Source organism: Penicillium macrosclerotiorum, assembly GCF_028827735.1.
Source record: "Penicillium macrosclerotiorum strain IBT 26536 chromosome Unknown utg000003l_segment0_segment0, whole genome shotgun sequence".
NCBI classification, from domain to species: domain Eukaryota; kingdom Fungi; phylum Ascomycota; class Eurotiomycetes; order Eurotiales; family Aspergillaceae; genus Penicillium; species Penicillium macrosclerotiorum.
The window spans coordinates 2,732,769-2,759,600 of NW_026643083.1; the positions used below are offsets into that span (position 1 = coordinate 2,732,769).

The window sequence follows — 26,832 nt, forward strand, 5'->3', positions numbered from 1 at the left end:
TCGCCATGCGTTCATTCCAGAGCACTGCGGGTTCTGTCTCGCGTATCCTGCGAGCTTCACAATGGCGAGCTAGCGAACGTCTGACTATTCTATCTAGCTCCAGTCGGCCGTTATCGGCGCATTCAAGATCGCTGCACGCCGCACCCCCACGCAAGTCCTCAGCAACGGCGACAGCAAAGGACTCATCGAATCCGGCCATGTCATTTCCCTGCCTCGATGCCCAGGACGCCAAATCAGCGCTTCTCTCCGCACGGTCTTTGGAATCAGGACCTGAGCCATCGTATACGACTGGATCGCATGAACGTTTCCACTGTGAGGAGCCGCTGCTCCTTGATTGGGGCGGCGTGCTGCCGGAGTTTGATATTGCATATGAGTCGTGGGGCCAGTTGAATGGGGACAAGAGTAATGCAATTCTTTTACATACGGGGTTGTCGGCGTCGAGTCATGCACATAGCACTGCGTCGAACCCGAAGCCTGGCTGGTGGGAGAAGTTTATCGGCCCTGGCCTGCCACTGGATACGAATAAGTATTTTGTTATATGTACGAATGTTCTCGGTGGCTGCTATGGCAGCACCGGTCCGTCCTCGATGGACCCATCCGACGGCAAGCGGTATGCAACCCGCTTCCCTATCCTCACGCTGGACGATATGGTGCGTGCGCAGTTTCGTCTCCTGGACGCTTTGGGTATCCAGAAGCTCGCAGCCTCTGTCGGCTCGAGCATGGGCGGCATGCAGAGTCTGGCTGCCGGCGTTCTGTTTCCTGAGCGCGTGGGCAAGATCGTCAGCATCAGCGGCTGCGCCCGCAGCCATCCGTACAGCATTGCCATGCGGCACACGCAACGGCAGGTGCTCATGATGGATCCTAAGTGGGCCCGCGGCTTCTACTATGATGCCATTCCGCCGCACTCGGGCATGAAGCTGGCTCGTGAGATCGCTACTGTCACGTACCGCAGCGGGCCCGAGTGGGAGCAGCGGTTTGGCCGCCGCCGCGCTGATCCAAGCAAGCAACCTGCCCTGTGCCCCGACTTCCTGATCGAGACTTATCTCGATCATGCCGGGGAGAAGTTCTGCCTTGAGTACGATCCTAACAGCCTCTTGTATGTCTCAAAGGCCATGGACCTGTTCGACCTCGGCCACGCTCATCAGACGGAAACCCATCGCCGTCGCGCCGAGGCTGAGTCCCGCATCGCCCGCGGTGATACTTCCTCCAACATCGACACCTCCTGCAGCTTGACTCTCCCAGACAAGCCATACGAGGAGCAACCCGAAGCCGCTGCGTCTGTGCCACCCTCGAACGAGTCCGTCTCTTCTTGCGAGCTCGATGGACCGCCACGCGACCTGGTAGCCGGCCTTGCACCATTGAAGAACCACCCTGTTCTCGTCATGGGCGTTGCTAGCGACATCCTCTTCCCGGCATGGCAGCAGCGCGAGATTGCCGAGACGTTGCGCGCTGGTGGGAACCAGACCGTGGAACACATTGAGCTCGGCGAGGACCTCTCGCTTTTCGGCCACGACACCTTCCTTCTGGACCTGAAGAACATTGGCGGTGCGCTGGGCCGCTTCCTGAAGTAGACACTGCCTCCCCTTCAACCTCTCCTTCTCCGTGCGGATTGAGCGATCTCTTGATTCCTACAACCCATGACATATCTGTATATTGGCAACGGTTCAAAATAATGCATTAGCTGGCGTTTTTATATACTCCGAACTAGTATCATCTCTCTTCTCCAAGCCGTCGTGAACTTTTTTTTTTTTAATATACACTGAGCTTCGAATGTTCTATAAATAAGCTTTTATGTTGAGAATTTAAAGAGGGATTCAACCCATTGTTTTGTGTAGAATCTTGCATCAAGATACAATGGTCAATACCTTTCTTTCAAGTGCAGACAAGGGGGAGGGGTGCGCGCCCTCAGTAAAGCTCCCAATAATATTCACTGGCTACCAGAATGCGGAGAGGTCCGGCGGACATCCATCGTCCAAGGACGTCGGTTGCCTGCAGAATTGGCTTTGCTTCATCACCGGGCACAGCAGACAGTAAACAAAGAGGGTGATCTCAAGTATGAAAATGAGATGCAAACAGGTGAAACGGGGACTTCAGATAGAAACGAGGAAAGGGGACTGCGGACGACAAAAAAAAGACACGGATGGGTTGAAATAAAATGATGATGATGCATTGTTTTTGGCCTGTTGGTTAAATAGATGTACGTACAAGGAGAGGGGGTTTTTTTTTCTTCTTTTTTTTCTCGGAGTAGCGGACACCCTCGGATTGAAAACTACCTTTTTTGTCACTCGTCACTGGCGTGCTCGACGCCGTTGCCTATTAGAAGGTGTACAGACGGAGCGTGGAATATGCCTCGGAGTGGTGCGACAGGGTATTTTCGTCATCGGGTGGGCTTGAACCGAGGTACTTGGAGGTGCTAGAAGCAGGGCTTGTTATGAAGAGGGGGAAAGGGCCCCAAACAGGAGCGTCAGGCCAGTCTGGTGATGCACAGGTTGGAACCCTGGAGACTGCGATATAGAATGGATGGCGGGAACTGCAGAGTGGCATTTTCGGTAATCTAGAAGTATATACAGTTAAGACATGTCGAGAGCGAGTGAGCATATCACCAGCAGACTCGAAAAAACAGACAGCAACGACGGGTCACACCCAGCCTCGAGGAACATCTTGTGTGGGGAATGGTCTCTTAGATCTCTGTTCATTTTCTCAGTCATCCACAGCAGGACTCTCGGCCTCTTCCACATAAGCAACGGCCAGGCCGCCGAGGGATGAGGTCCCATGCCCAACCCAGTCTCCTGGACGTGTCGTGAGAAGCTCTTGATATGTGTGTGATCTCATCATCGAGACTAGAAAACAAATAGTTCTCTCAAATCTTCACCGGAGAATTAGCCGACTTATACACCATTTTAGTTGACAAAATGAGCCTTGAAATACGTACCTACTGCGCGGTATGCGCGAGATGGAACTAGTAACTCACGCCGCGACGTGTCGGTGGTTTTTGGCGCTCGAAGGCCGCGATATATCACGTGATACAATCGTGGTTCCACTGATGAACGCATGGCTTGCAGAAACGCATTTCTCATAAGAGGACGTTGACGCCCCGTTCTGTCTATCAGAGTAAGTTTTGTTTGTTTGAAATTGCTTCATACCATGGCTCCCTCAGCTTCCAAGTGGTGGCAAGCCCCCGACGATGCCGACCTCGATTACGGATTCGAGTCTGACGATCTCGACACTAGATTCGCCGAACCTGTTCGGAATTACTCGCACCGGCGGCCGTTGACCCGACAAGAAAGCGAACGAGAAGCGCGAGAACAGGAAGCAGACGGTGAGGGAGGAGTACTTAGAAATATGTCGGCTTGGTTCCAGCGCCAAGCTGGTTCACATAATTCCCAGCTTGCTACGACGGCTGTGCTGTCGGGCGCTGCGGCTGCGGCTGCGGTTTTTGGCTATCAAGCATATAAGAGAAAGGAAGCGGTCAATGATCTGAAAGCTTCTATTCCGGCGGTTGGTGAGGAACACCGTGAGGGAAAGGTAAGCTCGAAAGGCTCGCTACCACTAGGCCAAACCCCCAAAAGAGCTTTGGACAGCTAGTTGTGTAAGGTAGAGGACAGAAGGCTGACTTGCGGTCTGAAGCTTACGACTTTTGGCGTGGCGGACAATGGGATTCCAATGAGCAAGGAGGATGAGCGCAGCGCAGCTCTTGCTCGACGCGCGCAGCAGGGGGACTATGATGATGGTGCGAATCTCTCGTATATGCTTTTGGCGGTGAAATTAGCTAATGGGTCGCAACGCAATCAACAGATCTCATTCTGGAACAACTCGCCCGCAACCGTGTGTTTCTCACCGATGAGGGTCTTGCGAAGCTTCGGTCATCATTTATTATCGTTGTTGGCTGTGGTGGTGTGGGCTCTCATGCCGCGGCATCATTGGCGAGATCCGGCGTCGCGAAGATCCGTCTCATTGACTTCGACCAAGTTACGTTGTCCTCGCTCAACAGACACGCATTGGCTACTCTGGCAGACGTTGGTACACCGAAGGTCCACTGTATTCGGAGGCGGCTGGAGCAGATTGCGCCCTGGGTGATGTTCGATTGTCGCAACGAGCTCTTTGGCAAATCCGCGGCTGATGATCTCCTCGGCCCATGGACATTGACACACGACGGAGAAGGCCGACGACCAGACTTCGTGCTGGACTGTATCGATAATATTACCTCCAAGGTTGATCTGCTTCACTACTGCCATACGAACTCGCTTCCAGTGATCTCGTCTATGGGCGCCGGTTGCAAGTCGGACCCGACTCGGGTGGTGGTTGGAGATATCTCCAACACCATCGATGATCCCCTCGCCCGCAGCACACGGCGCCGATTGAAGGCGTTGGGAGTGAGCTCCGGCATCGCCGCTGTTTTCTCAACTGAGAAACCTGGTCCGGGCAAAGCGAGCTTGCTGCCTCTGCCCGATGAAGAGTTTGCCAAGGGCCAAGTTGGCGAACTAGGTGTTCTCCCTGATTTCCGCGTCCGTATCCTCCCCGTGCTGGGCACTATGCCTGCAGTTTTTGGCTACACTGTCGCCAACCACGTTATCTGCTCTGTGTCTGGATATCCAATTGACTACTGTGTGTCTGCCAAAGGTCGCGAGAAGCTATATGATAGCGCTCTGGCTTTCTTGCAGGGTTTTATGGAAAGGCAAGTGCGGCAGGTCGCGGGAGAAGATCCCGTTGGGCTCCGCCTTCCAATCACAAAAGATGATCTCGCATTCCTGGTGGAAGAGGTCTGGAGGGGTAGAAGTGCGATCACTGGATTGTCCAACCGTCTGGTTTTGATCCCCTGGGAGACCCCAGCACAAGGATTTGGCATGGACCGGACTTGGGAGGGAGAAAAAGATGGACAGAAGGTCATCCGGCTCGAACTGACGGACTTGGTTTGTATGACCAAGGACGAAGCGACCCTCCATGAGCGCGAGGTCATCCGCGGGAGCCGAAGGCCTGAAGATGTATATGACGAGGCAGCTCTGCAGCGAGTGACCCTGCGAAAGAAGGAGATAGAGGCCTATCAACAGTACCGGTAGAGTACAAGTTGTGTATGTGCCATAAAAAAAGATGTAGTATGAATGTAACTCATGAACCACGACCATTCCGAGGGGTTTGAAAACCTCACAGTATGTAACGTACCATGCCAAATGTGCACGCGCCATATGACCCCATTGAAAATAAAGTCTTGCATCAATTGAATTCTCCTTACGTTTTACGACGATCTTTTTGATACTTGGGGGGGGACTCAAATTCCTGTAATACACTTGGCTCGATGGATTTGTATACATCGCTCTTTCATGATGCCCTAAATTACCCCTTTTCCCCCATATTATAGCACTTCTTCTCAAGGAAGCCATCCAAATACTCCAACCTAGCGATCCTATATTTGGCAACTCGGTGGATCGGCTTTGACGTGCTCTGGAACGGAGTCCGGAGTCGGGCCACCAGCCAAGCGACCGAAACCAAGCCTAAGTGGGTCTGGGGATCAGCCACGATCAATCCATCCACTTCCTCCGGAGGCTCGGGGTTCTTTGCCAAGCTCGCTGTCTCAGCCCAGGGTCTTGCTGACTTCTTCGCTCACCTCTTCTCTCTTCATTTCGACTCTCGAGGTGCAAGATCCCATTCGACCAGCATGCCCTCCTATGACTCCGACATCGATCTCGACGGCGATGACGGTTACAAGCCTCCCAACCACAACGCCCACCGTCGCCACTCCTCAACGGGTGGCATCTCGCGCTTCTCCCGGCCCCTTATCGATTCAGTTCGCAACGGCTGGCAGACCACCGCATCCTATCACCCCCTCTCCGTCTCTCCTGACAACGTCAAAACCCCTCGATGGCTCGAGATCGCTCTGTCCATAATCTCCGCGCCGCGCTTCCGCCGCTATGTCCTTGTCTATTTCGGCCTCTTTCTCCTCGGCTGGGCTGGCTGGGGTTTGATTCTATACCCACGTCTACAGGAGCGCAGTCAGTTGCTGCACTCACTTGATCCGACTTCGAAAACGGAAACTGGTGGTTGGTTCGGGAGCAATTCGCTGCCCCGATTTGACGACCTTATCCAGCTCCGTACCCTGGATCCAGCACTGCTTCCCGTGGCTCCGCTGGAGGGCGAAGGTGCTGGGAGCGAGAAGCGATTGGTGATCGTCGGAGATGTGCATGGTTGTAAAGAAGAGTGTATGTTTGATCCCCCTTCTCTCTCTCTCGCAGCACCGATGGATTTGTCGATGTGCTCGATTGCTTACTCCGCATTCTCTACTAGTGCTTGAATTGCTGGCGAAAATCGATTTCTCGACCACGGGCGGTGACCACCTGGTCTTTGCGGGCGACATGATCAACAAGGGTCCCGACAGCAGCGGCGTGATTGACATTGCGCGCGAAATGGGCGCTTCGTGTGTGCGCGGCAACCACGAGGACCGCGTCTTGCTTCTACGGCATCAGATGGTTGAGGCGAATTCACTTACTGGAGAGGACGTGCATGATGTCAAGATGCACGATATCTCGGAGAAAGAGGCGCTGGAGCGCGCACTGGCCCGCTCGCTCAATGACGATCAGGCTGACTGGCTGAATAGTTGTCCGGTGATCCTCAACGTCGGTCCGATTCCGAGCATGGGCCAGGTCGTTGTTGTGCATGCGGGTCTAGTACCTGGCGTGGATCTTGAGAAGCAGGATCCGTCAACGGCAATGACCATGCGGACCATCCATTTGGATACCCATGTGCCCAGCTCGTCAAGCAAGGGTCTGAATTGGGCCAAGGTAAGCGACACTCCTCGTACCATCTTCAATTCTAGTCGAGACTTCCTTTAGAATGCTTTAGCTAACCCTCATTCACCATGGCTAGATGTTCGACAAGCACCAGTCCCTCCTCTACTCGAGTCTCAAGTCCTCCCACGCAGACCCGCGTTCCCAAACCATGACAGTTATCTACGGTCACGACGCCAAAACAGGCCTCAAGATCCGCACCCATACAAAGGGCCTCGACTCCGGCTGCGTCAAGGGCGGCAAGCTGACTGCACTCGTCATCGAAGGCGGCGGTAAGCAGAGCCTAGTGCAAGTGCGTTGCCGTGACTATTCTTAAAACCTGAGATTTCCGGCATCATCTTCGGTTGCGTTTATTGCGCTTATATTATTTCTGCATTGGTCATCGCATTTGCAAGCTCGGAGTTTTGTTTTTGTTTTGGCGTCACGGCATGCAATGTATAGAGCGGGAGTTACTTTTTCTTCAAGTTGACTGGGGTTTATGTAATTTGGTTTCTACCGTGCAACTCACGGTCTGTGTCATACGCATATTCTTATCATTTTAGCGGCATCAGGGGGCAGGGGTTTATGGAGATTTCGCTTCGCTCCATTGCAATTTGGAACAGAAAAATTCATAGCGGTCGTGAACTCGTCTGGCTAGATCTGCATAGCGGCCAGGTAAAAATGATTTTGGCGACTTACAAATAATCTATGTCGCGCTAGTTACCAGTCTTTTTTTTGGCATGACCATGTAATCCAAGCACGGATATCTAGAATCTGCGCAAAAACACGTTCAAAATTACTCGCAATATCACCAATGCTGTCTATTCTAGTAGTACAAGAGCTAAGTCAACAAAAAGAAGCACAAGAAAGCAACAGATAGCCAGTCCAATCAAGACCAAGTTTCTTATGCCGGATAAGAAAAGGTCCCATTAACCGCCCACGTCGATGCTGCCGAGAAATCTTCGTACCACACGCCACCCAGCGCGTTGGCATGGACGTACCCAAAGCGAAAATACTCGGGCTGAGTGGTGTGGGTGCGCGCCCAGGCAAAGTCCGGGACGGAGCCGCCGCTCTTCGGCTTCAGCTGCTGGTAGCGCAGCACGTCGTTGACGATCACGCTGATGCCGTCGACATGCGCGGGCAGGTCGGGGAAGGAGAACGAGAGATGGTGCGCGTCCTCGATGTGTGGTGGACTGGCGGGGGGTGGAATAGTGCCGAGGCGGCCTCCATCGAGGAGGGCCGCGGGCGTTTGAAGGATGGAGTCGAAGCCCCACCGTGCGATACCATTGATGAAGAGGCCGAGCAGGATGCCCTGGAACAAAAGGCTGGGCCGGGTTTGCAGAGTGGTACCGGGGAGCAGGAGGAGGGCGAGAATGTAGTGGTGAATGCGGAGGTTCATGCCGGGAACGAAGACGAGGATAAGAATGCCGGCTGCGAGGATGCCATAGAGGCGCAGCTGGGAAAGCAGACGGCCCTCCTGGCGGAACGCGTGGGCTTGGATCACGGTGATCACGACGAGGACTCCGATGATGGTGATGAGGGCGGTGATGGCGCCGGGTTGCTGTTGGAGGTCATGGGGAGTGAGGCGCGAGATGGGAATTCGGTCGAAGGTGTCTGTGTTGAGGGCGCCAACCCAGCAGCCGCCCAGCCAGAGGAGGGTTTTATCGACATGTGCTTCGAGGCTCGAGAGAGTATGTCGGATACAGAAATAGTATATGGCGAACCCGACGAATGCGCCGGGAAGAAATCGACCCAGGCCGACAGATAGCAGGCCATAGAAACTCGAAGAGCCTGGCGGATCAGATGCCATGGCGACTTGGAACCACACGATGAAGAAAATAACGCTGTAGAAGACCGGTGCCGATATGACAGTCATCGAAAAGATCGCTGTGATACTCACCGTGAACGCGAATAGTGACCATCGAATATCAAAGCATTCAACAGGCTTTGTTTCACTGGACCCGGGCGAAGAGGCCTCGCGAGTGAGCACGAACGACATAGGGAAATGCGGGAGGAACTCAATGCTCTCGACGTCATTTTGGGTAGAGGCCTCGAATTTGTCTCGCTCGCCTCGACGGTGGAGAATACCGCAGCCACCTTTAGCATCGTTGATGAGCCCTGCATGCAGTGCGGACGCGCAGATCGACGAGTCTCCGCGATAGACGCCACTGCTTTTGCCGTCTGCTCGGAAGGGCTTGCCTCCGATCACCAGCGGCTGGTAATTCAGCTCCTGGTCGCCGACATTGTAAGGCTCCAGGAGAATGGCAGCCGCGCAGCCGGAAGGACAGCGGAACGCGAATGACTGCTCGTCGAATGGAAGGCATAATTCGCCATTGAGACCACAGTCCGTGGCATTGTTCCTAACGTCGCACGGTCAGCTCGCTCCTGTATCCGGCCATACTTTGGGGGTGGAAAAACATCATTGATCCGTCCCAAGCGCCACGCGGCTCAAGATACGTACCACAACTGATGGTGACACGACAGCTTGACAGGCTGCCCATACCCTAGGACCTCCTGGCCCGCCAGGGAAGCCTGAAGGGACAAGAAAAACACCACGATCCAAAAGATTAGCCCGCTGACCAGCAGCGCCATCTTCATTCCCCGTCGTGGCACCCATCGATCAATCAGACGCGCCGGCGCAGCCTGCCATTGGGGGAACCAGGGGTTGATGTGATAGATATAGGGTGGCGCCGGCCCGCGAAGCCATGCAAGGAGCCCGGCGAACGTGCAGGAAAACGGCGGGTTGTGCCTGGGCTCGTCCCGTTGAAAGTCAAACTCCGAGGCAGCGAAATCGGAATCGGAGTCACCAAAGCCATGTTCATCAGCTCCGGCTGGAAGTAAGGGGACACTACCCAGTTCAAGGTCCGCGTACCGGTCGCCATGCCGAGGGGTTTTGAAGGTTTCAGGGTCTTCTTCATCCTTATAGCGGGCCGGGCTCAGATCGTCAAGCGAGTAAGTCGGGTTGGCAGGCGGCTCTGGCAATGGAGATTGCCCGGCCTCATTGGTACCTAGTGTCCCCGGCTGTGAATGCATTCCTTCTGCAGGCACCAGGAAGAAGATACAGAATAACCGTCTGCCAGAATGCTACATGTAGATGGTCCTATTTTGCCAAGATACGCTGGCCCGTCGGGGGCTCCGCTGTGATATTAGTCATCTTGAAACAGTGGTGCAATCGGGGATCATCGTAGTTGCAGATCTACGAGAAAAATCAAGGCAGAGTTAAGAAAATGAGATACGGGAATTGTAACTGGGATACAAGGCCGGCATTTTATGCATCTATGAAGGTAGGATTTCCCGTCATGTGCCCTGGTCTGTCGTGTAAACGGGCTACAGACGTCGGAGATTTATTCGGCAGCCTGACGCTGAGCCGAACCGACGAAGTATGATATGAATCCACTTCGATATGCCGGACAAGAACAAAGTCCGATTACTGGTTCAAGACAATCATTGGAAAGTAACTCACTCGAGCAGTTCGAGTCAGCAAATACTAAATGCTTCTCTTCCTTGATAGAAGCTAGTAACAGCTCTAGACGGCTACAAGGAGCACACGTTTTTATTTACAAGAATAGTGAAGAAGTATTGAGTCATGAGCTATTCTAGTGTTTTTGGTTAGATAGCTTACCCGTGTTTCTATGTACTAATTTTGACAGTATTCTGATATGTCTCCGTCCGTGTAGTATAAAAACCAAGATGGCCGCTGATCCATCGTTCCAGGTCTGTTTTCCAAAGCACTTGGGTTTAGATTTACTGTGTGCTACATGAGCCGATCACTTCTTGGGGCAGCATGTAAATCATCACCGAGATTACAGACGTATTTTATATTTAGTGCGGATGCACCGCACCTGAGGCGGATGAAGTGGAAATATATACATGCAACACAAAAAAAGACGCTAAACCGATATTCATCCAGGGTATCAATGCAAGTCGTAATCCCTCCCTCTCAAACACCACGAGCAAAATGCGACGAAAAAAGAACAAGACAAGTATGATAGTACAATCCAGATTTTCCAAAAGCTCTTGAGAGCCATCGGGAAATTCTATTAGTATGAAGGGCCAAGTGACTTTGAGCACCCCCGATCAGAAACAGAGTTGAGTGCGTATTGTTGTAGAGAATCACCAGAGCGTTGTAGAGTGATTCTTGGTGTAAGCGAGCGAGAGCAATCGCGTCGCGAGGTCCTCGAGATATAACAAGGCCTCAACATGCTTAGTCTTCGATTCCCACCTGTCTCGGTGCCGAATGACCAAGCTGAGAATGGTATGCTGTATAGCGATGATAGACAAGATAGTCAAAGGTCGTTAAACTTGGTTATCACCTTCCTCAACTCCACGGTGATGCTCGTTCTTGGGGACATTCATCCATCCCCAGCGGTTTCTCTTGACAGCCGGAGGAGGGCGGGTAACGGACTCATCCCTGAGTAGCTCAGAATCGGAATCAGAATCACGATGTCTGGATCTCTCAGAATCCGAGCTATCATAGTATGATTCATCAGAACCTGAACTTGTATCATAGCCCGAGAGATCGTCGTAATCATCCGTTTGGGGATCCGAGTTATCCCCCTCGACATACACTCCCTCCGTTCTCCTCCCTCCCCTCCTCCGCCTCCTTCTACCTCTCCCTCTCCGCCTCCCCTCCCTTGTATGCCCTGTTCCTTGTCTTCTTTCTCCTTCCAATCCTTGTTCCAATTCTTCTTCACTTTCTCCTACTCCTGTTCCTGCTGTTCCTCCTTCCTCCCTCCTCCTTCTCCTTCTTCCTCCTCTTCCTCCTCTTCTTCTCCCCCGTCTTCTCCCCCGTCTTCTCCTTGTTGTAGCAGCAATCTCCTCCCCTGAGCTCGTCACAGACCTCTCCACCTCCTCTCTCGCCACGGGCCTCTCCATTTCCGTTCTCGTCCGAGCGGTCGAGCCCGGGGTAGGACGATCGGGAAGAGTGAAAACTTGCCCTTGGCGGCGCTCCCGCCTCTCTGCCATGCTCTGTGCCTCTTGACGTTTTATTGACTTTGTTAACCCCGCCAAAGTCTTCCAGATGCGCCCTCTCTCAACTTCAACCATCCGGTAACCCACTCTCATATCTTTATATCCCAACCACGGCATACCTGGAACGAGTGGCCGGTATCTCGGATTTTTGACCCCTCTCGGCTTTTGTCTGAATCCACCCAAAGCAGCTCTCGACGGCTGGGCTTTCTTCATTGCTTTCCTCTGTTTATGCCGAGCGCGTGTTTCACGCTCATGACTATTAATTATGCGTTAGCATGGGCTCATAGCACAAATTATGACCGTAGGACAGAGAGTTTGGAAGGAGGGCGGGGGAAGGGGGTTGATGTTCTTTAAAGAATCTCGACCAAGACGAAGGCAAAGATGAGCCACCAGGCAGCATATGGACCACTTACTACTTCTTCTTTCGTTTCAGCTTGGAAATGCAGAGTGTCTGGAAAGAAAGATTTAGCTCTTAGTAATCGTCCCAACGCAGTGGGTAATATAGCACATACCAAAAGACAAGTAACGCTCCAGAACAGGAAGGATGCGACACCTATTACCATGAGATAGTCCCAGAGATCGCATGTTGATTCTTTGGAATTATCAAAACCTTTTATGGACACATTTTGCAGAGCATTCCCACAAGTTGGCGCTGAGTGAAAATTATACCACGCCCAGGCGAAAGACACAAACCAACAGTGCGCGAATATGAAGTCAGCTAGCATTTAGGTTAGACCTGTTTTTGTTAAAATGACAGGGAAACAGAGAACAAGAAGACATACTGAAGGCTTGACTAGCCCGCTCTTTCTCGGCCCTGGAGAAACAGGATATCAAGCCCATGATTAGAGCTGTCAAGGCCGTCATTAATCCCAGAACCGCAGGCGGAAGCAGGCGCCACTGTATAGATAACTTGAAACTGCCATACGAAACGAGATACAGCACGACCACTCCGACAGCAATCTAGAAGATAAGAAAGGGATCAGTGATATATCCAGTAGCATCGTCAAGGTAGAGAGTCACATACCGAGCCAACAGCAGCCTCTGTGGCTCGCAAAATGAGTCGCGTGATCTGAAAAGCTATCAGGAACACATGGACAAACATGATGAGCTACACAATCTTTGGGCTGCCGGTGGAAGAAGACCACCGCTCACAGAAGACGCTACCCAAGGCGTCCGGAGATATGTTGTTCGCTTCCTGTAAAGAACGTAAATGACCCTTCCGGGGGTCCAGGCCGATGTAGAGCGAGAAAGAAGTCTCGCAGGAATAGCAGGCCGCGCGAAACTCGGGGGTGTACAGCTTTTTAAAGAGACCAACATCCCGGGGTTTCAAATCTGTCAAACGGAACCAACACGCCAAAAAAAGATAGAAGGTTCGTCTGCAGCGTACTAGTGTCAAGCCAAGCGGAGAATATCGGCAAACCAGCACTAAAATAGCTGGAACAAGCGGTTCAAAGGCGTCTGACGCTCTGAATCATTGATGAACATGGAAATTTTATCCTCTATTCTTCAATATTTGCTCTCCTTCTCTCTGTCTTGTGTCCCTGAGGACCCGGGAGCACGCTGGCCGCTCAATCCTGGTTTTCTTCGCTTGTCTCGGGCTATGCTTTCTCTGTTGCACATCGACACCCCTTACCATGGCAAAACGCTGTATAATGTGGCAGGCCACTCTCGTGAAACACGAGTGGGTATGACTCCCACATTACAGCGGGAGGTAGGGACCACAGGGGGTTGGTTGGTGTGGTGTTGGTCCGCTCCCGCGGCTAGAAGCTCACGGCCTCGTCTTTTTTTAGCGAGTCTGAAGACAAAACGGACCCTGTGGAGCTATATAGCTCACTACAAAACTGTCTTGTCTCATGTCTAGCGGGCACACGCGTATCTCTATGCCTTGACGCCATCTGTGAGGCACCCACTGTTGGACATGGGGGCGATCTTCAGATATCGATTGGCGCTCCACCGCGGGGCGATCGCTGTAGCGTGGTAGTCGCCTGCGTGTCATTTTTCCTATTTTACATGATCTCAGCGCTTGCTGTTGTCAAAATCCAGAATCTGGTTTTAATGAGACGTCAGGGTGTCGAGCGAGGAGAAGTTCGAGGCTGTCCGAGTCCTCGGGCTGCTAGAGATGTAGACAGGGTCGTGGCCCCTCTACCGTGTCCGCCCTAGGTAAGCGACTTGTTGTGCCCGCCACGTGCTTGGGTTGCCGGTGGTTCTACAGTTGATCTGGCAGATCAAAGAGGATCTTCACCTCTGGTTTTGATTTCTCCAGCCCTCATTGCCTTTTCCTCAGAACTAGAAGGAACTTGCGCCTACGGGTCTACTATTAAATCTGCGGCTTCCGCTCGCTGGGAAGGTGGTGGAACATTATTTTGAGGATCTCATTTGACGTTATCGTAGTCATCCTCTTTTGACTACTGAACATCCTCCTATTGTTGGTTAGCTTCGTACAGAAGATACAGAGGTCTTGTCAAAATGTATAGAGAGGTCTTCTTAAAGCCTAAAGTTACATATTCTGACCTACGTTTTCTCTTGCTTCAATTCCATACGTTCCAAGTCAGCATAAAAGATACAATGAGCCTGAAGGAGCTATGACCTGAATTACATATATTTATTAGTGAGGTTATACTAAGAATGCAGGTAATCCAGTGTCAACCGCCTCAACACCTGCAGGGTATCAGATAACTCCCAAAAGCCGTAATCCTCAAAAAAAGAAAACAAAATCAATACACGGAATTAAACTCGCCCCTCCAGATTCTCAATCTCTCCGTCGCGAATCACGCAATCATTTTAGACATGCTTCTTTTCATCCTGCAGAAACCACGCCATAACATTCTGGAACACCGCCTTGGCATCCGTCTCGATCACATCACCGTGGCATGGAATCAACCGATCGAAGTCCCAACGAATAATCCGCTTCACAGACTCGGTGAACGAGGCCCGGTCATGGGATGATAGAATATACCAGGCGAAGCGTCGCTGGCCAGTGGCAGGGATAACGGTGGTCAGGGCCGACAACACCAGTTTGGTGCAGAAGTTCAGTGGATTACCATCATTGGTCTTCGAGTACTGCTCTTTGGCGGGCAGGTTGAACAACATATCGGCCTCGATAACAGTGCGCGATGGCCGGTGCAGGAAAACCAGCTCACGCGAGGCATGTCCGTGCACGTACTCAGTCTCAAACTCGGCGTCGAACTCTTCGGAGATGGACGGCCGGGGGCTGTCCTTTTTGAACACGTGCTGGAACGGAGTATCGCAGAAATCCTTGTTCGACTGGCGTTTCTCCCATAGGCCTTCGGGCGCGATGATCTCGGCCTGTGGGTAGGCCTTCTTCCAGGCCGTGATGTGTAAATGGTGCTGCAAATCCGGCGCGGCAATGTATTTCACATTGCCACCCAGCGATTCAACCTTCTCGCGTACTTCCGCGGTGAGACTCACGGGCGAGAATACAGCGAGGGAACCTGTGGCGAGCTTGACTGTGATACAGGAAAAAAGGCGACATTGATTAGCATATGGACCTTCATCAAACAATACTATCCGTTGTCATACTGCACATGACCCAGCGTTATGTGCCAGTCTGTTCACGGTGTTGGGGAAGCTACTTACCCAAGGTTCCTCGGCCGCCAAATCGCATAATCCCAAAACGTGCGAATGGCAGGCTGAAAGTGACGATGTTGGGGGTCACCGAGCGAATGACCATCGTTGCCGACGGATTAGATGGGAAGAGTTGCGGCATCGAGAAGGTGTCCGGTCTGCTTGCTCTGCTTTTTTTTTTCTTATATTTTTCCTTATGCAATGGCCAGCGACAGCTGATATCTGTTGTTTGGATCCCTCGGCAGTCAACCGTGCTTTCAGGTCTTGGAATATATCTTGAAGAAGTTGAGAGAGACAAGTTGAGTGGTTAACGGGAAATGAGAGCAATGAAATTTCGAAGAAGGTGCATGTGAAGAGGTAGGCTTGGATTTAACAAGGGCAGGATCGATGGGAGCAGCTTCGATGACGTGAGGGTGGCTGCTTATCGACGAGCTCGGGCCGTCTCCACTTTAAGCTCGACTGCTTATACAACGGAATGGTCTAGACAGCCATTCGCCGCTATTCCGGCGATTCCCATGACAAACCGTTCGGAAACAATTTCGATGCCTCTCAGAAGACAATTCATAATTATGATTTATGCAAATGATTATGAAATAACTTGGAATAATATGATCCATGAGTACACAGCACCAAAACACCGCCTCCAGGGTATCATTTCAGCCTACAGAAAGAAACAATCGTATACGGGACATCACGTGGACAGCTCCTAGCCATACCAGGTCTGGCCTGTTTCCTCCTGCACTTCCTCGCGATGGGGGATAATACACTCTTTAATGTTGAATGTTTCAATCATGTCTCGCCAAGTGTCAAAGTCTAAAGTAAAGATAGCCTGATGCTTTTGAATACCCATTCGCTGGGCTTCATTAGGCGCGAAGGGGGCCGTGCTTACTATGCAATGATCAAATTGTCAGTATCTCGATAACACATTGGCTATTGGTAAGAAGGGTGTCTCACTTAAAGTCGGTAACCCACGAGTATCCGTGTTTAGAGCCACATGGCCGTCTCGTACCAGGAAGCTGATATAAAACAGATTTTCGACGCTTTGTCCAAACGACCGAGGATTAACACAGAAGCGGAATAGGGGAATCCCGCCATCGTCGGCAATACAGTTCTCATCCATGACTTCCTGCAATCTCTCCTCGGAGGGATCTTCTTCCTGGCTCAGGATCCAGTTGACTTTGCTTTCGGCATTTTTCTGGGTATCGGCTAGCAGTTTGTTGATCTTGGAACAGATCTCTGTAAGATTTGCGCTTTCTTGCTGCCCAAGATCTGCTTGCCGGAGTTCCTGTGGCTGGACGGCTTCTGTCTGGTCGAAGCGCTCACGCCCAGTTCGTTGGGTCAGCTGCCTCGTGCGTTTTTGCACGGACAATGGACCAAGTAGCCATCCCGATACCACGGGCCTAGCGCTGAATGGAAAGCATGCGGATCGGCCAAGCCAGTCCCAATTCATTGCATCGCCGTGATTTTCTTCATCGCTGTCATTCGGGTCCCGTTGGCTTCGATGGTTACGCGATCGGCCTCGCATAGTATCTTCGGCTGAGCCTTCAGAAAGATCGGGGCCACTGCGCATATATGAGATGCACTTGGAGACAAACTCATCAATGTCGATACCGGCGGTGGAATCTCCGAGCGCAAGTTGCGCGGTTTTCTTGTGCGAGGCATCCGCGGCTTGGACGAGGAGGCGTGAGTCGAGGGTGGCATCAGAGGTTTGCTTGACTTGAGTGAAGAGTTCATTCGCTTGTAAAACAGTTCTGTAGAGGCCATCGTTTCCTGACTGCATGAACTCGGCGTGCGAGTCTATTATAGAGACTGTTAAACATGCTCATGGCGCGGGGTGTGGAAGGTAACTACCATTGAGATTGCTTGAGAGGTCTCTCAGTCCTCTCCGAACAGCGCGTCGCTCTGCTTCGGGTTGATCGGGATCATAGAATTTGGTGCCATTGTTGCGCTGCGAGGAGGGTACTTGCGACTGAATACTTGATGTGCGATCGGTTAGTCGGCGCCGTTTGCTGGCTTGTGGTGTACGCGCCATCTGAGCACTGGTTCGTTTAGTGACGCTCTGTCGGCGGTTTTCTTTATCCGAAGATGATCTAGGAGATGTCGAAATGTTGGAGCCGTGGGAGGTCCCTTGGCCCAGCTGAGATAGTGGGATACGCGCCATGCTCAAACAGCGCTATCTAACCCGAAGGTAGTTTCAGGCTGCAAACACAGACAAGACAAGCACCCACTGCTTGTAAACAGAACGTGGAAGATTCAGAAAATACACAGAGAAGATTCTTAATAATCGAAGCGCGCAAACCGCAACCTGCACGCTTATGAAAGGGATCTTGTATTCTGCATTTCTGATAACTATCAGCATCCGTCGCGTCGCCAACGCACGTGATCGCGTTGCGGTGGAATCTCAGTCACATGATGTGAGTGGGTGAAGTACACGTGATGATAGCTGACTCAGTCCCCGCAGGAGCTCTCATCCCCGGAGCTTCGCTGAGCTGCGTTGTTGGGGTTCCATGAGCATGGAGGCATTCACCTTTGCACTCTCCACTCAGGTGGACCTACCTGTGTACATCAAGATGTAGGCTCCAGAGAATCTTACTCGACTTCAAAGGTTGCTAATGAATCCACAGCGGTACACTGGAAGGCAAACAGAAGCAGATTCCATTCTCGCAACTGGTCCAGAACCCGGAACTACGATATCTTGGGTCCTCCCAAAATCCTGCCTCCGACCTCTTCGTTACAGCCCAGCTATGGTCGGACTCGAAGCCTCTCGGTGTTCCCCTGCAAACCGCATACCGAGTGTTCAAAACTAGTCGAGTGTGGAATGAATGGCTACAGATGCCCATGGTCCTAAAGGACGCTCCATTTAACTCTCAAATAGCAATCACAGTCTGGGACCTGTCTCCACTGGCTGGCGATGGCTCACAAGATCATGATGTTCCCTTTGGCGGGACAACCATCTCTTTATTTGACAATGAGGGCAAGCTGAAAATGGGACGGCAGAAATGCAAGATCTACCGACACAAAGCAGCGGACGGATGCTCTTCTACAACGACGCCGTCTATTCCGGCCCCAAAACGACGGAAGCACAATGCACGCGACTTACTGGGACCTTCTCCAGAAGAGGCTGAGTTGGAGCGGATAGAAGTTTTGATCAAAAAGCACGAGATGGGTGACATTACTCGCATTGATTGGATGGACCAAATGGTATTCCGTCAATTGGAGAAGCTCAAGATGCAAGCGGAAGAAGCCGCCCGGAAGCGAGCACTCCATCTCAAGACACTCAAACAAAAGGCCGCAGATGATGTGGATGATGCCGGTAGTTCGGACGATCAAGAATTAGATGATGAGGGTTTTGTTCTCTATGTGGATTTCCCACGTTTTGACCATCCAATCGTTTGGGCTGATCATCAGTATCCCCCTCCACCTATCTCGTCCTATCCCCAGAACGCGCCCATTCACCCTAATTCTGCATTGAAGCCCGTACCCGAGGTTCGCTTCGGTCCCGGAATCGATGGAGGTGATGGTACTGAGGTTGTCAAGATCTATGACCCGGAGGTCGGGCAGACAGGAAATCCTTGTGAAGACAAACACCGGCGATTGATTCGCAGTCACAGGACCGGATTCATGGATCGAGACTTACGACCTAACCCGAAGAATCGTGATGAATTGAATGTCATATTGTCTTACGAGCCGACACAGGATCTTACCGCCGAAGAAAAGGACCTCATATGGAGATTCAGGTACTACCTTACCCGAGAAAAGAGAGCCTTAACCAAGTTTGTCAAATCGGTCAATTGGCGGGATGAGGGAGAATCCCGACAAGCAGTGGAAATTCTTCCCAAGTGGACCGAGATTGATGTTGATGATGCTTTGGAGCTTCTGGGTCCCACATTCGATAACCCGGCTGTGCGTTCTTATGCGGTCGCAAGACTTCGCAAAGCAGATGATGAAGAGCTCCTCCTCTATCTTCTTCAACTTGTGCAGGCGCTGAAGTATGAGGAAAACTCCGAAAATGATGTAGATGAAGCTGCGCACGACTCTTCCCTTGCTAACTTTATTATCACACGGGCCACGGAAAACTTCAAGTTTGGAAACTACCTTCATTGGTATCTCATGGTTGAATGTGACGATGCCGGCCCTGGAACTTTGTCCAACCAGCGTCGACTCTTTGCCCGGGTTGAATATTACTTCATGGCCGAATTGGAAAAGGTCCACGCAGAGCATCGAAAAATCCTCTTGCGCCAAGGTGAAATGATTGCCGTGCTCTCGAAGATTGCGAAAGATATTCGTTTCTCCCGTGAGAGTCGACCCCTGAAGATCGAGAAGTTGAAGAAGTCTCTTCGTGACCCGAAGCATGATTTGATTCAGATCGATCCACCACTGCCCCTGCCGTTGGACCCAGATGTCTCGGTCATTGGGTGTTATCCTGATCAGTCTAATGTCTTTAAATCAACATTATCTCCTCTTCATATCACGTTCAAGACGGCCGAGGGTCGCCCTTACCCCATTTTGTTTAAAGTTGGAGACGATCTTCGTCAGGACCAATTGGTCATTCAAATTATCAGCCTAATGGATCGTCTCTTGCAGAAAGAGAACCTTGACTTGAAGTTAACACCGTACCGGATCCTTGCTACGAGCTCCACGGCCGGTGCTGCTCAATTCATCCCATCCACTTCACTTTCTGCCGCATCCGCAAAATACAAATCTATTCTGGCGTATCTTAAAGAGCACAACCCGGACGAGAATGAGCCCCTGGGTGTTCGCAAAGAAGCCATGGATACTTATATAAAGTCCTGTGCAGGCTACTGCGTGATCACCTACCTTCTTGGAGTCGGTGATCGGCATCTGGAAAACCTTCTCCTTGCACCAGACGGTCACTTTTTCCATGCCGACTTCGGTTTCATTCTCGGGCGGGATCCCAAGCCATTTGCTCCAATGATGAAGCTCTGCCAGGAGATGGTCGAGGGTATGGGTGGGACCACTTCCCCGCACTACCTGCAGTTCAAGCAATATTGCTATACTGCGTATACCACATTACGGAAGTCTGCCAATTTGATTCTGAATCTCTTCAGCTTGATGGTCGATGCGAACATTCCAGATATCCGTGTTGAACCTGACAAGGCTGTCTTGAAGGTCAAAGAGCGCTTCCATCTGGAGATGACGGAAGAGGAAGCCATTCGTCATTTCGAGCAATTGATCGCAGACAGTGTCAATGCTATATTCGGCGTGGTCATCGATCGCTTGCATGAGTTTGTGCAAGGCTGGAGGGCCTAGCCTTTCGTCATCGAGCTGCACTTACGGCAACGCCATGCTAATGATGTGACTAGGGCATTTATTCCTCTTATTTTAGACAAGAAGGTTGCTAGGAGTTAAGGAATTCTGATGTGATATGTATCTTCATAGAACTGGCGCACGGCGATTATGTACAGAAACAGGATACCCAATAGTGCAGTCTAATGATACTGAATTTATCAATCCGTGTCAATCTTGTTGCACTCATTCAAATGGCTAAAATCAGCTTGCGGACAGGTATCCTTCTTCACCGTCGCACCGCTCTCATCGGAGAGGACGGGAAAGGAATCTATCATTTGTGGCCTAGCTCCTCATCGGAACGGCCTCTATGTCCAAGCTCAACCCATTCATGATTCATATCTTCTTTAGTCGTTCCCCATATTTCCCTGTCTGCGACATCGATCTGGGAACTTCCTATCTGGTGCTTTATCTCACTTGGGCCAGGGACGGAAGCGTGGACACTACTATCGGCCTCGGCCCCGCGCTGGAAAACACCGTCTTGGACGAATTCACACCTTTCCCTGCCTGGGCTTTGTTGATCAGCTTGTTGAGATTTCGTCAATGCGTCTTCATCATCCTCCGGTGTGCCCTCACGACATGCCCAGGCGTCGACAAAACGAAGCACCTCACGCGGCCACCATCTGTTCATGACACATAGTCGGAACGGCACCAAGGCGATAATCAAGATCGGGAATGCAGGTGCACCGCGCGTAAGGGTTAAAATGAAGATTATAACAGTGATGACGATTTGGAGGAATGTATAGAGATGGATTGGAAGATATGACGGATTGCGAGGGGGGTTGTCGTCACCGACGGCTCTTGGCTCAGTGCGTTGCAATAGAGCTTGCGGCAGCGGTGGCAGCTCTGATGGTGGAGTGAGGAGGTAGAATGTTCGATATAGTATAGGGCTGCGTAAAGGTCAATTTCAATTTGGAGCCATGCAGAGAGGAGGGGGGTGGCTTACTTAACTGATAAGCTCTGCTCTCCCATGAAGAGAAAGAGGCCAGCCAAGACGCTAGTCGGAGTCAAACCGAGCACTTTCATAAATGGAGGACTTATGAAAACCAGGATAGCACCCGAGTGGAGGAACGCAGACCAACGTTGCTCGTAGACACGTCGAACTTCGTGAAGTTCCGTTTTCTCTTCACCGTCCACGATGATGGTCCTTTCCTCTTTCGCTGAATGCATCAAAGACTCCGAGTGCAGTGGTGCTTGTGGGAGGAGGCCGTTGGCAGGCGGGATGCCCAGAATTCCACACAAAGCTGTCGTGGTTCCAAGCAAAACGATATCCCAAGCAAACCCTCCTGGCTTGCGAGTCCCATATCGATCAATCGTGCAGATAATGGAGCTGACCTCGTGGTCAAAGAAGAACAGCATGGTGATGATAAGACCCGGTATAATGGCACCAAATATCCATTGTATGGGCAATTCCCAAAATTTGACGAAAAATATATCTCGGTCCGGAGACGTTGGCCGAAATGAGGTGCTCACGTTGAGTGTCATTTTATCCAGGTTGGCGAGCTCGCCCACATAGGGTAGGCCAATGAAGATGATAATCGATATGGCAGCTGCATATTCCGTTAAGCCTAGGCGAATATAACGATGGAATAGCGGTCGCCAATTCTCAGCCGTGGACAGGAAGATAGCAAGAAGCATTGTGCCGACCGCACCGATAATGGCGTAGAGAAATGCTGCAAAGGAGAGATTTTCGTGGGCTCTCTCAAGCTCCTGAATAGCTTTGTGAAAATAGATAATACTGTTCAGGAGGGAGAATATCTCTGTAGCGAAAGTAGTCACATAGCGCATCGTCCAGTCGTGAGCATTGATGATAGCCAGGACGTAATGCAGCCAGGCGGAGTGGATCAAGGACCAGGCCATAAATGGAAGAAATGGAATCTACCCAACATTATCATCCGAAATGGTAAAGTAAGCCAAGAATAGCATAGCCCATGGCATACCTGGAAAACATCTTGGCAGAGCGAATAAATGTTCTCTGCCAAGACAGAAAAAGGCCCCGTAACGCCGAGAATAGTGAGGGGTTGGATTGAGAACCTGTTCAGAGGCATGAGTCACTGTAGAATTTGCTTTAATAGTAATAGAAGCGAGGCATTTACAGGGAAAATATGATTCCACAAAGACCCGTGCTAAATACCACCTCGATTGTGCCCCAACTCTTGCCAGTCAAGACATACAAGTCGCTGGCGAAGGTGATGCCAGGTAGGAGATTAGTGAAGAACACGTAGACGGCGCTTGCAAAGATCAGTTGGTTGAAAACCGTCCAGTCGGAAACCCATCGTCGGCGCAGGTTCACAATATCCTGCTTCACTAGTCTGAATGGTCGAAGCGGGCCACCAGCTGCCACCGAGCCCCGTAGCTTTCGAAAGGCTCGCGGTGTATGCTTGGAAGGTGTGATGCTTGAATGTGCATCGGAATCCTGGACGTGACCTTCTGAGTCAAGATCTCTAGGTTCATGTCTGCTTGTCCTTCTTCGACGACGTGGTCGTGAGGTGCGACGGATTGATGAAACACGGGTAGATGGAGGGCGGAAGGCTGACATCAGCGGCATTGTAGATTAGAGAGTATTTATTGTGCAAAGAGATGCTAATAAATTTAACATGATAAACGATGTAAGAGACCAGGAGAAAAGAACGAGACTTTTCAACAAGCAAAACTCAAATACCAACATGCAAACCCGGCGCCAACTGCATCGAATTAGGGCCCGCTAGAAGTCCACGCTTGTTGCGTCACATTGGCGCCATGGCCGCCTTTCAGACCGCCTAGTGAAAATGACAAGTTTTCAATGCGCCCTCCAACGCAGTAAATCCTATCGGACGGGATTAGTTAAGTAATTATGCAAATCATCAGGTCCGAAGAACGATCTTCCTCTGGCCTCCTTGTGTGGGGCAATTTCTAATCGGATATTTTCTCCTCATATGACAACAAAAATGGCTTAGAATCCAACAATCTTTTGAAAAGGCTCTTCTTCGGTTCATTGATTGATTAATTGATGATTAATGATCATTAGTAATTTTTTGATACTCATGGACATGAATGAGGTAGTATATACATGTTCTCCTTACAGAACTTCTTCAAAAACAGCCTCAAGGGCAATTTGAGTGAGGTGATCCGGACCGGCAGAATGACCGCGTCCTGTTCTTGTAATCTATCATGCATGACCAATTTATCAGAATAGCGGCTTAAATGCTACCATAAGAATGCAAAGGGCCAAGCTAGCCCCCATATGGGGTTTGATCCGGCGCCCCCGGCAGTATCAGCATAGACAGGAGCGGCCAAACCACTTGTAGTCAAAATCCAGCTTTCGGACTCTGTCGTAAAGCTGGTGGACTTGTGAACTGGTCGAGCTTGGAATAATGGGTGTTGAAGTAGGGGTTATCGACGGCGACTGAATAGTACGAACAGCGGTCGAGGACGAGACGAGAGACTGACAAGAGGAAATCATCGTAGTTGAACTGACCGGTGTAATTCTCGAAGATGTAGTCTCGGTCTTAGTATTTTGAGTACTCTAGTCACGGCTATCGCAGTTATGGTGACCGCCGCCGTTATAAGCAGAAGAGGTTTAAAAGCACTGATTGTAGTCTCGATGGGACTGGTAAGCTCCCCTCAGGCGTAGTACCGTTGACAGTCTAGCGTATATCAGACCTGGCACAACAGGTCTGCCTACCAATCAATGTTTTATTGTTGCATTTTTCCCTTTCAGCTTTCTTCGTTCATGCGGGGTCACTCAACAGAAATTTCGAGGGTCTCATCAGGCTCCGAATGAGCCTGGTATGGCAGAAGAACGGTCGGTCCAAAATCCTGCGGGTCGTTCGTCTCAATGTGGAACCCCATTCTTTTTGACTCTATTTCCGTTTCGGTCGCCTCACAAAATCTATACGAACGTGTTTCACAGACCTCGTATCTATCTCCTTGGACAAGGAATACAAGAAACCCTCGATGTGTGATAATCAAGATGTTTCTGTAGCGTTTGGAGGCTTCTTTAAGACGATGTCGGACCGACTCCGCGCGAGCCGTGGCATCTTCAATAGTGTAGGGAGGGTAATCCCACTCCTCTGAACATTCTGTAAGATTGAATGCCGGGAACTTCCTTGCCATCTCAGCTTGAGAAATGCCTTGATTGCAGATGGCATCGTGAGCTTCTCGGAGATCGGGCCAGATCTGCACGTCGACGTTGAAGGGAGCCGACCCGAGAATCCATGGAAATAAATTGATGGCAGTTTGAATGGTTCGGGTCATAGGCGAAATCACAATGAGATCTGGGATAGCGAGGACCGTAATCTGCTTTGTAGTTTAATGACCTAAGTCTGTTAGAGGAGGGTCGCGATGAGGATAGCTACGGTCGACATTGTGAAGCGACTGTCCATGGCGAATAATGAATCAAAGGAATGGATGCAGAGTCTCGGCAAACATGAACGTTCGGGTCGTGATTTCTAGAATCATTTATTCCAAACGCACTTCCAGAAGCACCCATGGGTCTGACTTTGACGAAGATCAGCGGTCTTGCCGGATACAGTGGACTCGATGATTCCTGTTCGAGAAACAAGATCGTACTCAATCATTTGTTTGATATGAACTCGTCACCAAGAACAGTTGTAGCCAGCACTTGCTTGAATCTTGCATTAGCAGCGGCGCCGCACGTGATGTGATACGCAAATAGAATGTGGGGAATCCACGTGTGTAAGCGCGCAGGCAGGAGAAAAGTGATACAAAATGCGGCTGAAAGGATCGGCCTCTTTGCCCCCAAAAAACCCGTCTGCTCTTTAATAATTTCTCTGGCATCCGACCCCTGTATCTGTCATTGCCTAACAATATCTGGTGGCTAAAATAACATGCGAGAATATAAAAACTGGATTACGCCCCGTCCATTTCAGGATGACCCTGGCTTCATAGGCAAAACGTTTGCCGCTCAGATTCGGGAATCAGGGCTTGAGGAAAGGATATGTGATCTCGCCTCAAGGCGTTGGACTGACTTGCATCCTTGGCTAGATGGCGCTGGGCAAATCGCAAAGCTCGACAACTCGGAACCCCAGTACGGAAAACGCAACGTCTTATATCGACTCCGGATGCCAGACAACACTCTTTGGATGGCCCGACTGCACAACCCTCTGAATATCAAACCTACTGACCCAGATTATACACAGCGCGTGGCAAATCGCCTATTCCTCTTGGAGAGTGAGGTCGCAACCATGATATTCGTAAAGGAAAATACACAAATCCCGGTTCCAGGCGTATATGAATATGATCTCACTTACACCAACGCACTTGGAACACCCTATATCTTCATGGAGTATATACCTGGAAAACCTTACCCTTTTCCTTTTAACGATCAACGCCGTATCAAGGACAGGGACTTGCTGGAAATACATCGCCAGCTGACGAAATTTGCTTGGCAGCTAGCTGAGAAGCCATTCAACAGCATTGGGCAGCTTCGTTTTGCTTCAGAACCAGGAAAAGTGACCGTTGGGCCCATTATCGACCGCAAAGATCGTATCTATGGCCCGTTTGAGTCATCAAGATCATTCTATAGGAAACGCGCACAGATAGTATATAACTTTGAGAAAGGCCGGCAGGAGGCTGAAGGGTCCTCCGACGTTTCGGACGGCATGGACTCTGCTGCACTACATGTCCGGGCCGCGGAACATGCTGGTAAAGAATCCTTAGACACTGGGCCTTTTTTCCTTCAACATGCCGATATGCATTGGCAGAATTTACTCTTCGATGATGAATGCAAAATTATCGGTGTTATAGACTGGGAGTGGGCCCAAACCGTCCCACTAGACTCTTTCAACATATTGCCATGGAACTTCGCCTCTAAAATGCTGCCATTTGACTCGGGCAATGTCAGTCGGCATCAGAATATCTCGTACGGGACTTTCAGAGCTCTTTCGGAGCCTGAATGCTCTACTCTTAAACATCAGAAAGCGATCGATGACATGATCGCCTTTCAGGGCTCACAGCGTCAACAGATTGCCCGCTACCTGGATGATTATAATTGGCCAGAATCCAGGAGGAAGCACTACGATCATTTGAGTGAGCTAATCCATGAAACAAAATCTCAATGATATACTTGCGTGATACAACAATATCCTTTTGAACATACTCGACTAAATTTCCAAGGGGTGACTAGTATTTAGTATCATAATCTGATGAGATGAGTTTCTGCCCTCCAGCCGCGTCGCCTTTACGTAAAAATTAGAGGATCTTACCTTGA

At 50.7% G+C, this 26,832-nt stretch overlaps 12 protein-coding genes across 12 annotated transcripts; 6 read left to right on the top strand and 6 right to left on the bottom strand.

The window, feature by feature from the left end:
• Positions 1–5: 5 nt before the first annotated feature.
• Positions 6–1,571, top strand: N7462_003882 (homoserine O-acetyltransferase family protein; the record flags this gene model as incomplete). Its single annotated transcript, XM_057075608.1, has 1 exon — positions 6–1,571. The coding sequence occupies one exon, from the start codon at positions 6–8 to the stop codon at positions 1,569–1,571; it is 1,566 nt and encodes a 521-aa protein (XP_056935113.1).
• Positions 1,572–2,700: 1,129 nt separating this feature from the next.
• N7462_003883 (uncharacterized protein) lies at positions 2,701–3,053 on the bottom strand (the record flags this gene model as incomplete). Its single annotated transcript, XM_057075609.1, has 2 exons — positions 2,701–2,840; positions 2,933–3,053. 2 exons carry the CDS (start codon positions 3,051–3,053, stop codon positions 2,701–2,703), a joined length of 261 nt encoding a protein of 86 aa, XP_056935114.1.
• A 91-nt stretch (positions 3,054–3,144) lies between these two features.
• On the top strand, positions 3,145–5,057 carry N7462_003884 (tRNA threonylcarbamoyladenosine dehydratase; the record flags this gene model as incomplete). Its single annotated transcript, XM_057075610.1, has 2 exons — positions 3,145–3,525; positions 3,846–5,057. The coding sequence occupies 2 exons, from the start codon at positions 3,145–3,147 to the stop codon at positions 5,055–5,057; spliced, it is 1,593 nt and encodes a 530-aa protein (XP_056935115.1).
• Positions 5,058–5,653: 596 nt separating this feature from the next.
• Positions 5,654–7,095, top strand: N7462_003885 (putative serine/threonine-protein phosphatase; the record flags this gene model as incomplete). Its single annotated transcript, XM_057075611.1, has 3 exons — positions 5,654–6,194; positions 6,280–6,773; positions 6,871–7,095. The coding sequence occupies 3 exons, from the start codon at positions 5,654–5,656 to the stop codon at positions 7,093–7,095; spliced, it is 1,260 nt and encodes a 419-aa protein (XP_056935116.1).
• A 567-nt stretch (positions 7,096–7,662) lies between these two features.
• Positions 7,663–9,791, bottom strand: N7462_003886 (uncharacterized protein; the record flags this gene model as incomplete). Its single annotated transcript, XM_057075612.1, has 2 exons — positions 7,663–9,118; positions 9,220–9,791. The coding sequence occupies 2 exons, from the start codon at positions 9,789–9,791 to the stop codon at positions 7,663–7,665; spliced, it is 2,028 nt and encodes a 675-aa protein (XP_056935117.1).
• A 1,445-nt stretch (positions 9,792–11,236) lies between these two features.
• N7462_003887 (uncharacterized protein) lies at positions 11,237–11,566 on the top strand (the record flags this gene model as incomplete). The annotated part of the gene is made up of 1 exon (XM_057075613.1): positions 11,237–11,566. The coding sequence occupies one exon, from the start codon at positions 11,237–11,239 to the stop codon at positions 11,564–11,566; it is 330 nt and encodes a 109-aa protein (XP_056935118.1).
• A 2,944-nt stretch (positions 11,567–14,510) lies between these two features.
• N7462_003888 (uncharacterized protein) lies at positions 14,511–15,456 on the bottom strand (the record flags this gene model as incomplete). The annotated part of the gene is made up of 2 exons (XM_057075614.1): positions 14,511–15,196; positions 15,327–15,456. The coding sequence occupies 2 exons, from the start codon at positions 15,454–15,456 to the stop codon at positions 14,511–14,513; spliced, it is 816 nt and encodes a 271-aa protein (XP_056935119.1).
• A 564-nt stretch (positions 15,457–16,020) lies between these two features.
• N7462_003889 (non-structural maintenance of chromosomes element 4 family protein) lies at positions 16,021–17,475 on the bottom strand (the record flags this gene model as incomplete). Its single annotated transcript, XM_057075615.1, has 3 exons — positions 16,021–16,202; positions 16,269–17,111; positions 17,166–17,475. The coding sequence occupies 3 exons, from the start codon at positions 17,473–17,475 to the stop codon at positions 16,021–16,023; spliced, it is 1,335 nt and encodes a 444-aa protein (XP_056935120.1).
• Positions 17,476–17,827: 352 nt separating this feature from the next.
• Positions 17,828–20,585, top strand: N7462_003890 (phosphatidylinositol 3-kinase VPS34; the record flags this gene model as incomplete). Its single annotated transcript, XM_057075616.1, has 2 exons — positions 17,828–17,886; positions 17,939–20,585. The coding sequence occupies 2 exons, from the start codon at positions 17,828–17,830 to the stop codon at positions 20,583–20,585; spliced, it is 2,706 nt and encodes a 901-aa protein (XP_056935121.1).
• Positions 20,586–20,895: 310 nt separating this feature from the next.
• Positions 20,896–23,169, bottom strand: N7462_003891 (uncharacterized protein; the record flags this gene model as incomplete). Its single annotated transcript, XM_057075617.1, has 4 exons — positions 20,896–21,465; positions 21,573–22,499; positions 22,562–22,655; positions 22,718–23,169. 4 exons carry the CDS (start codon positions 23,167–23,169, stop codon positions 20,896–20,898), a joined length of 2,043 nt encoding a protein of 680 aa, XP_056935122.1.
• A 1,172-nt stretch (positions 23,170–24,341) lies between these two features.
• On the bottom strand, positions 24,342–24,857 carry N7462_003892 (uncharacterized protein; the record flags this gene model as incomplete). Its single annotated transcript, XM_057075618.1, has 1 exon — positions 24,342–24,857. One exon carries the CDS (start codon positions 24,855–24,857, stop codon positions 24,342–24,344), a length of 516 nt encoding a protein of 171 aa, XP_056935123.1.
• Positions 24,858–25,450: 593 nt separating this feature from the next.
• On the top strand, positions 25,451–26,683 carry N7462_003893 (uncharacterized protein; the record flags this gene model as incomplete). The annotated part of the gene is made up of 1 exon (XM_057075619.1): positions 25,451–26,683. The coding sequence occupies one exon, from the start codon at positions 25,451–25,453 to the stop codon at positions 26,681–26,683; it is 1,233 nt and encodes a 410-aa protein (XP_056935124.1).
• Positions 26,684–26,832: the final 149 nt, after the last annotated feature.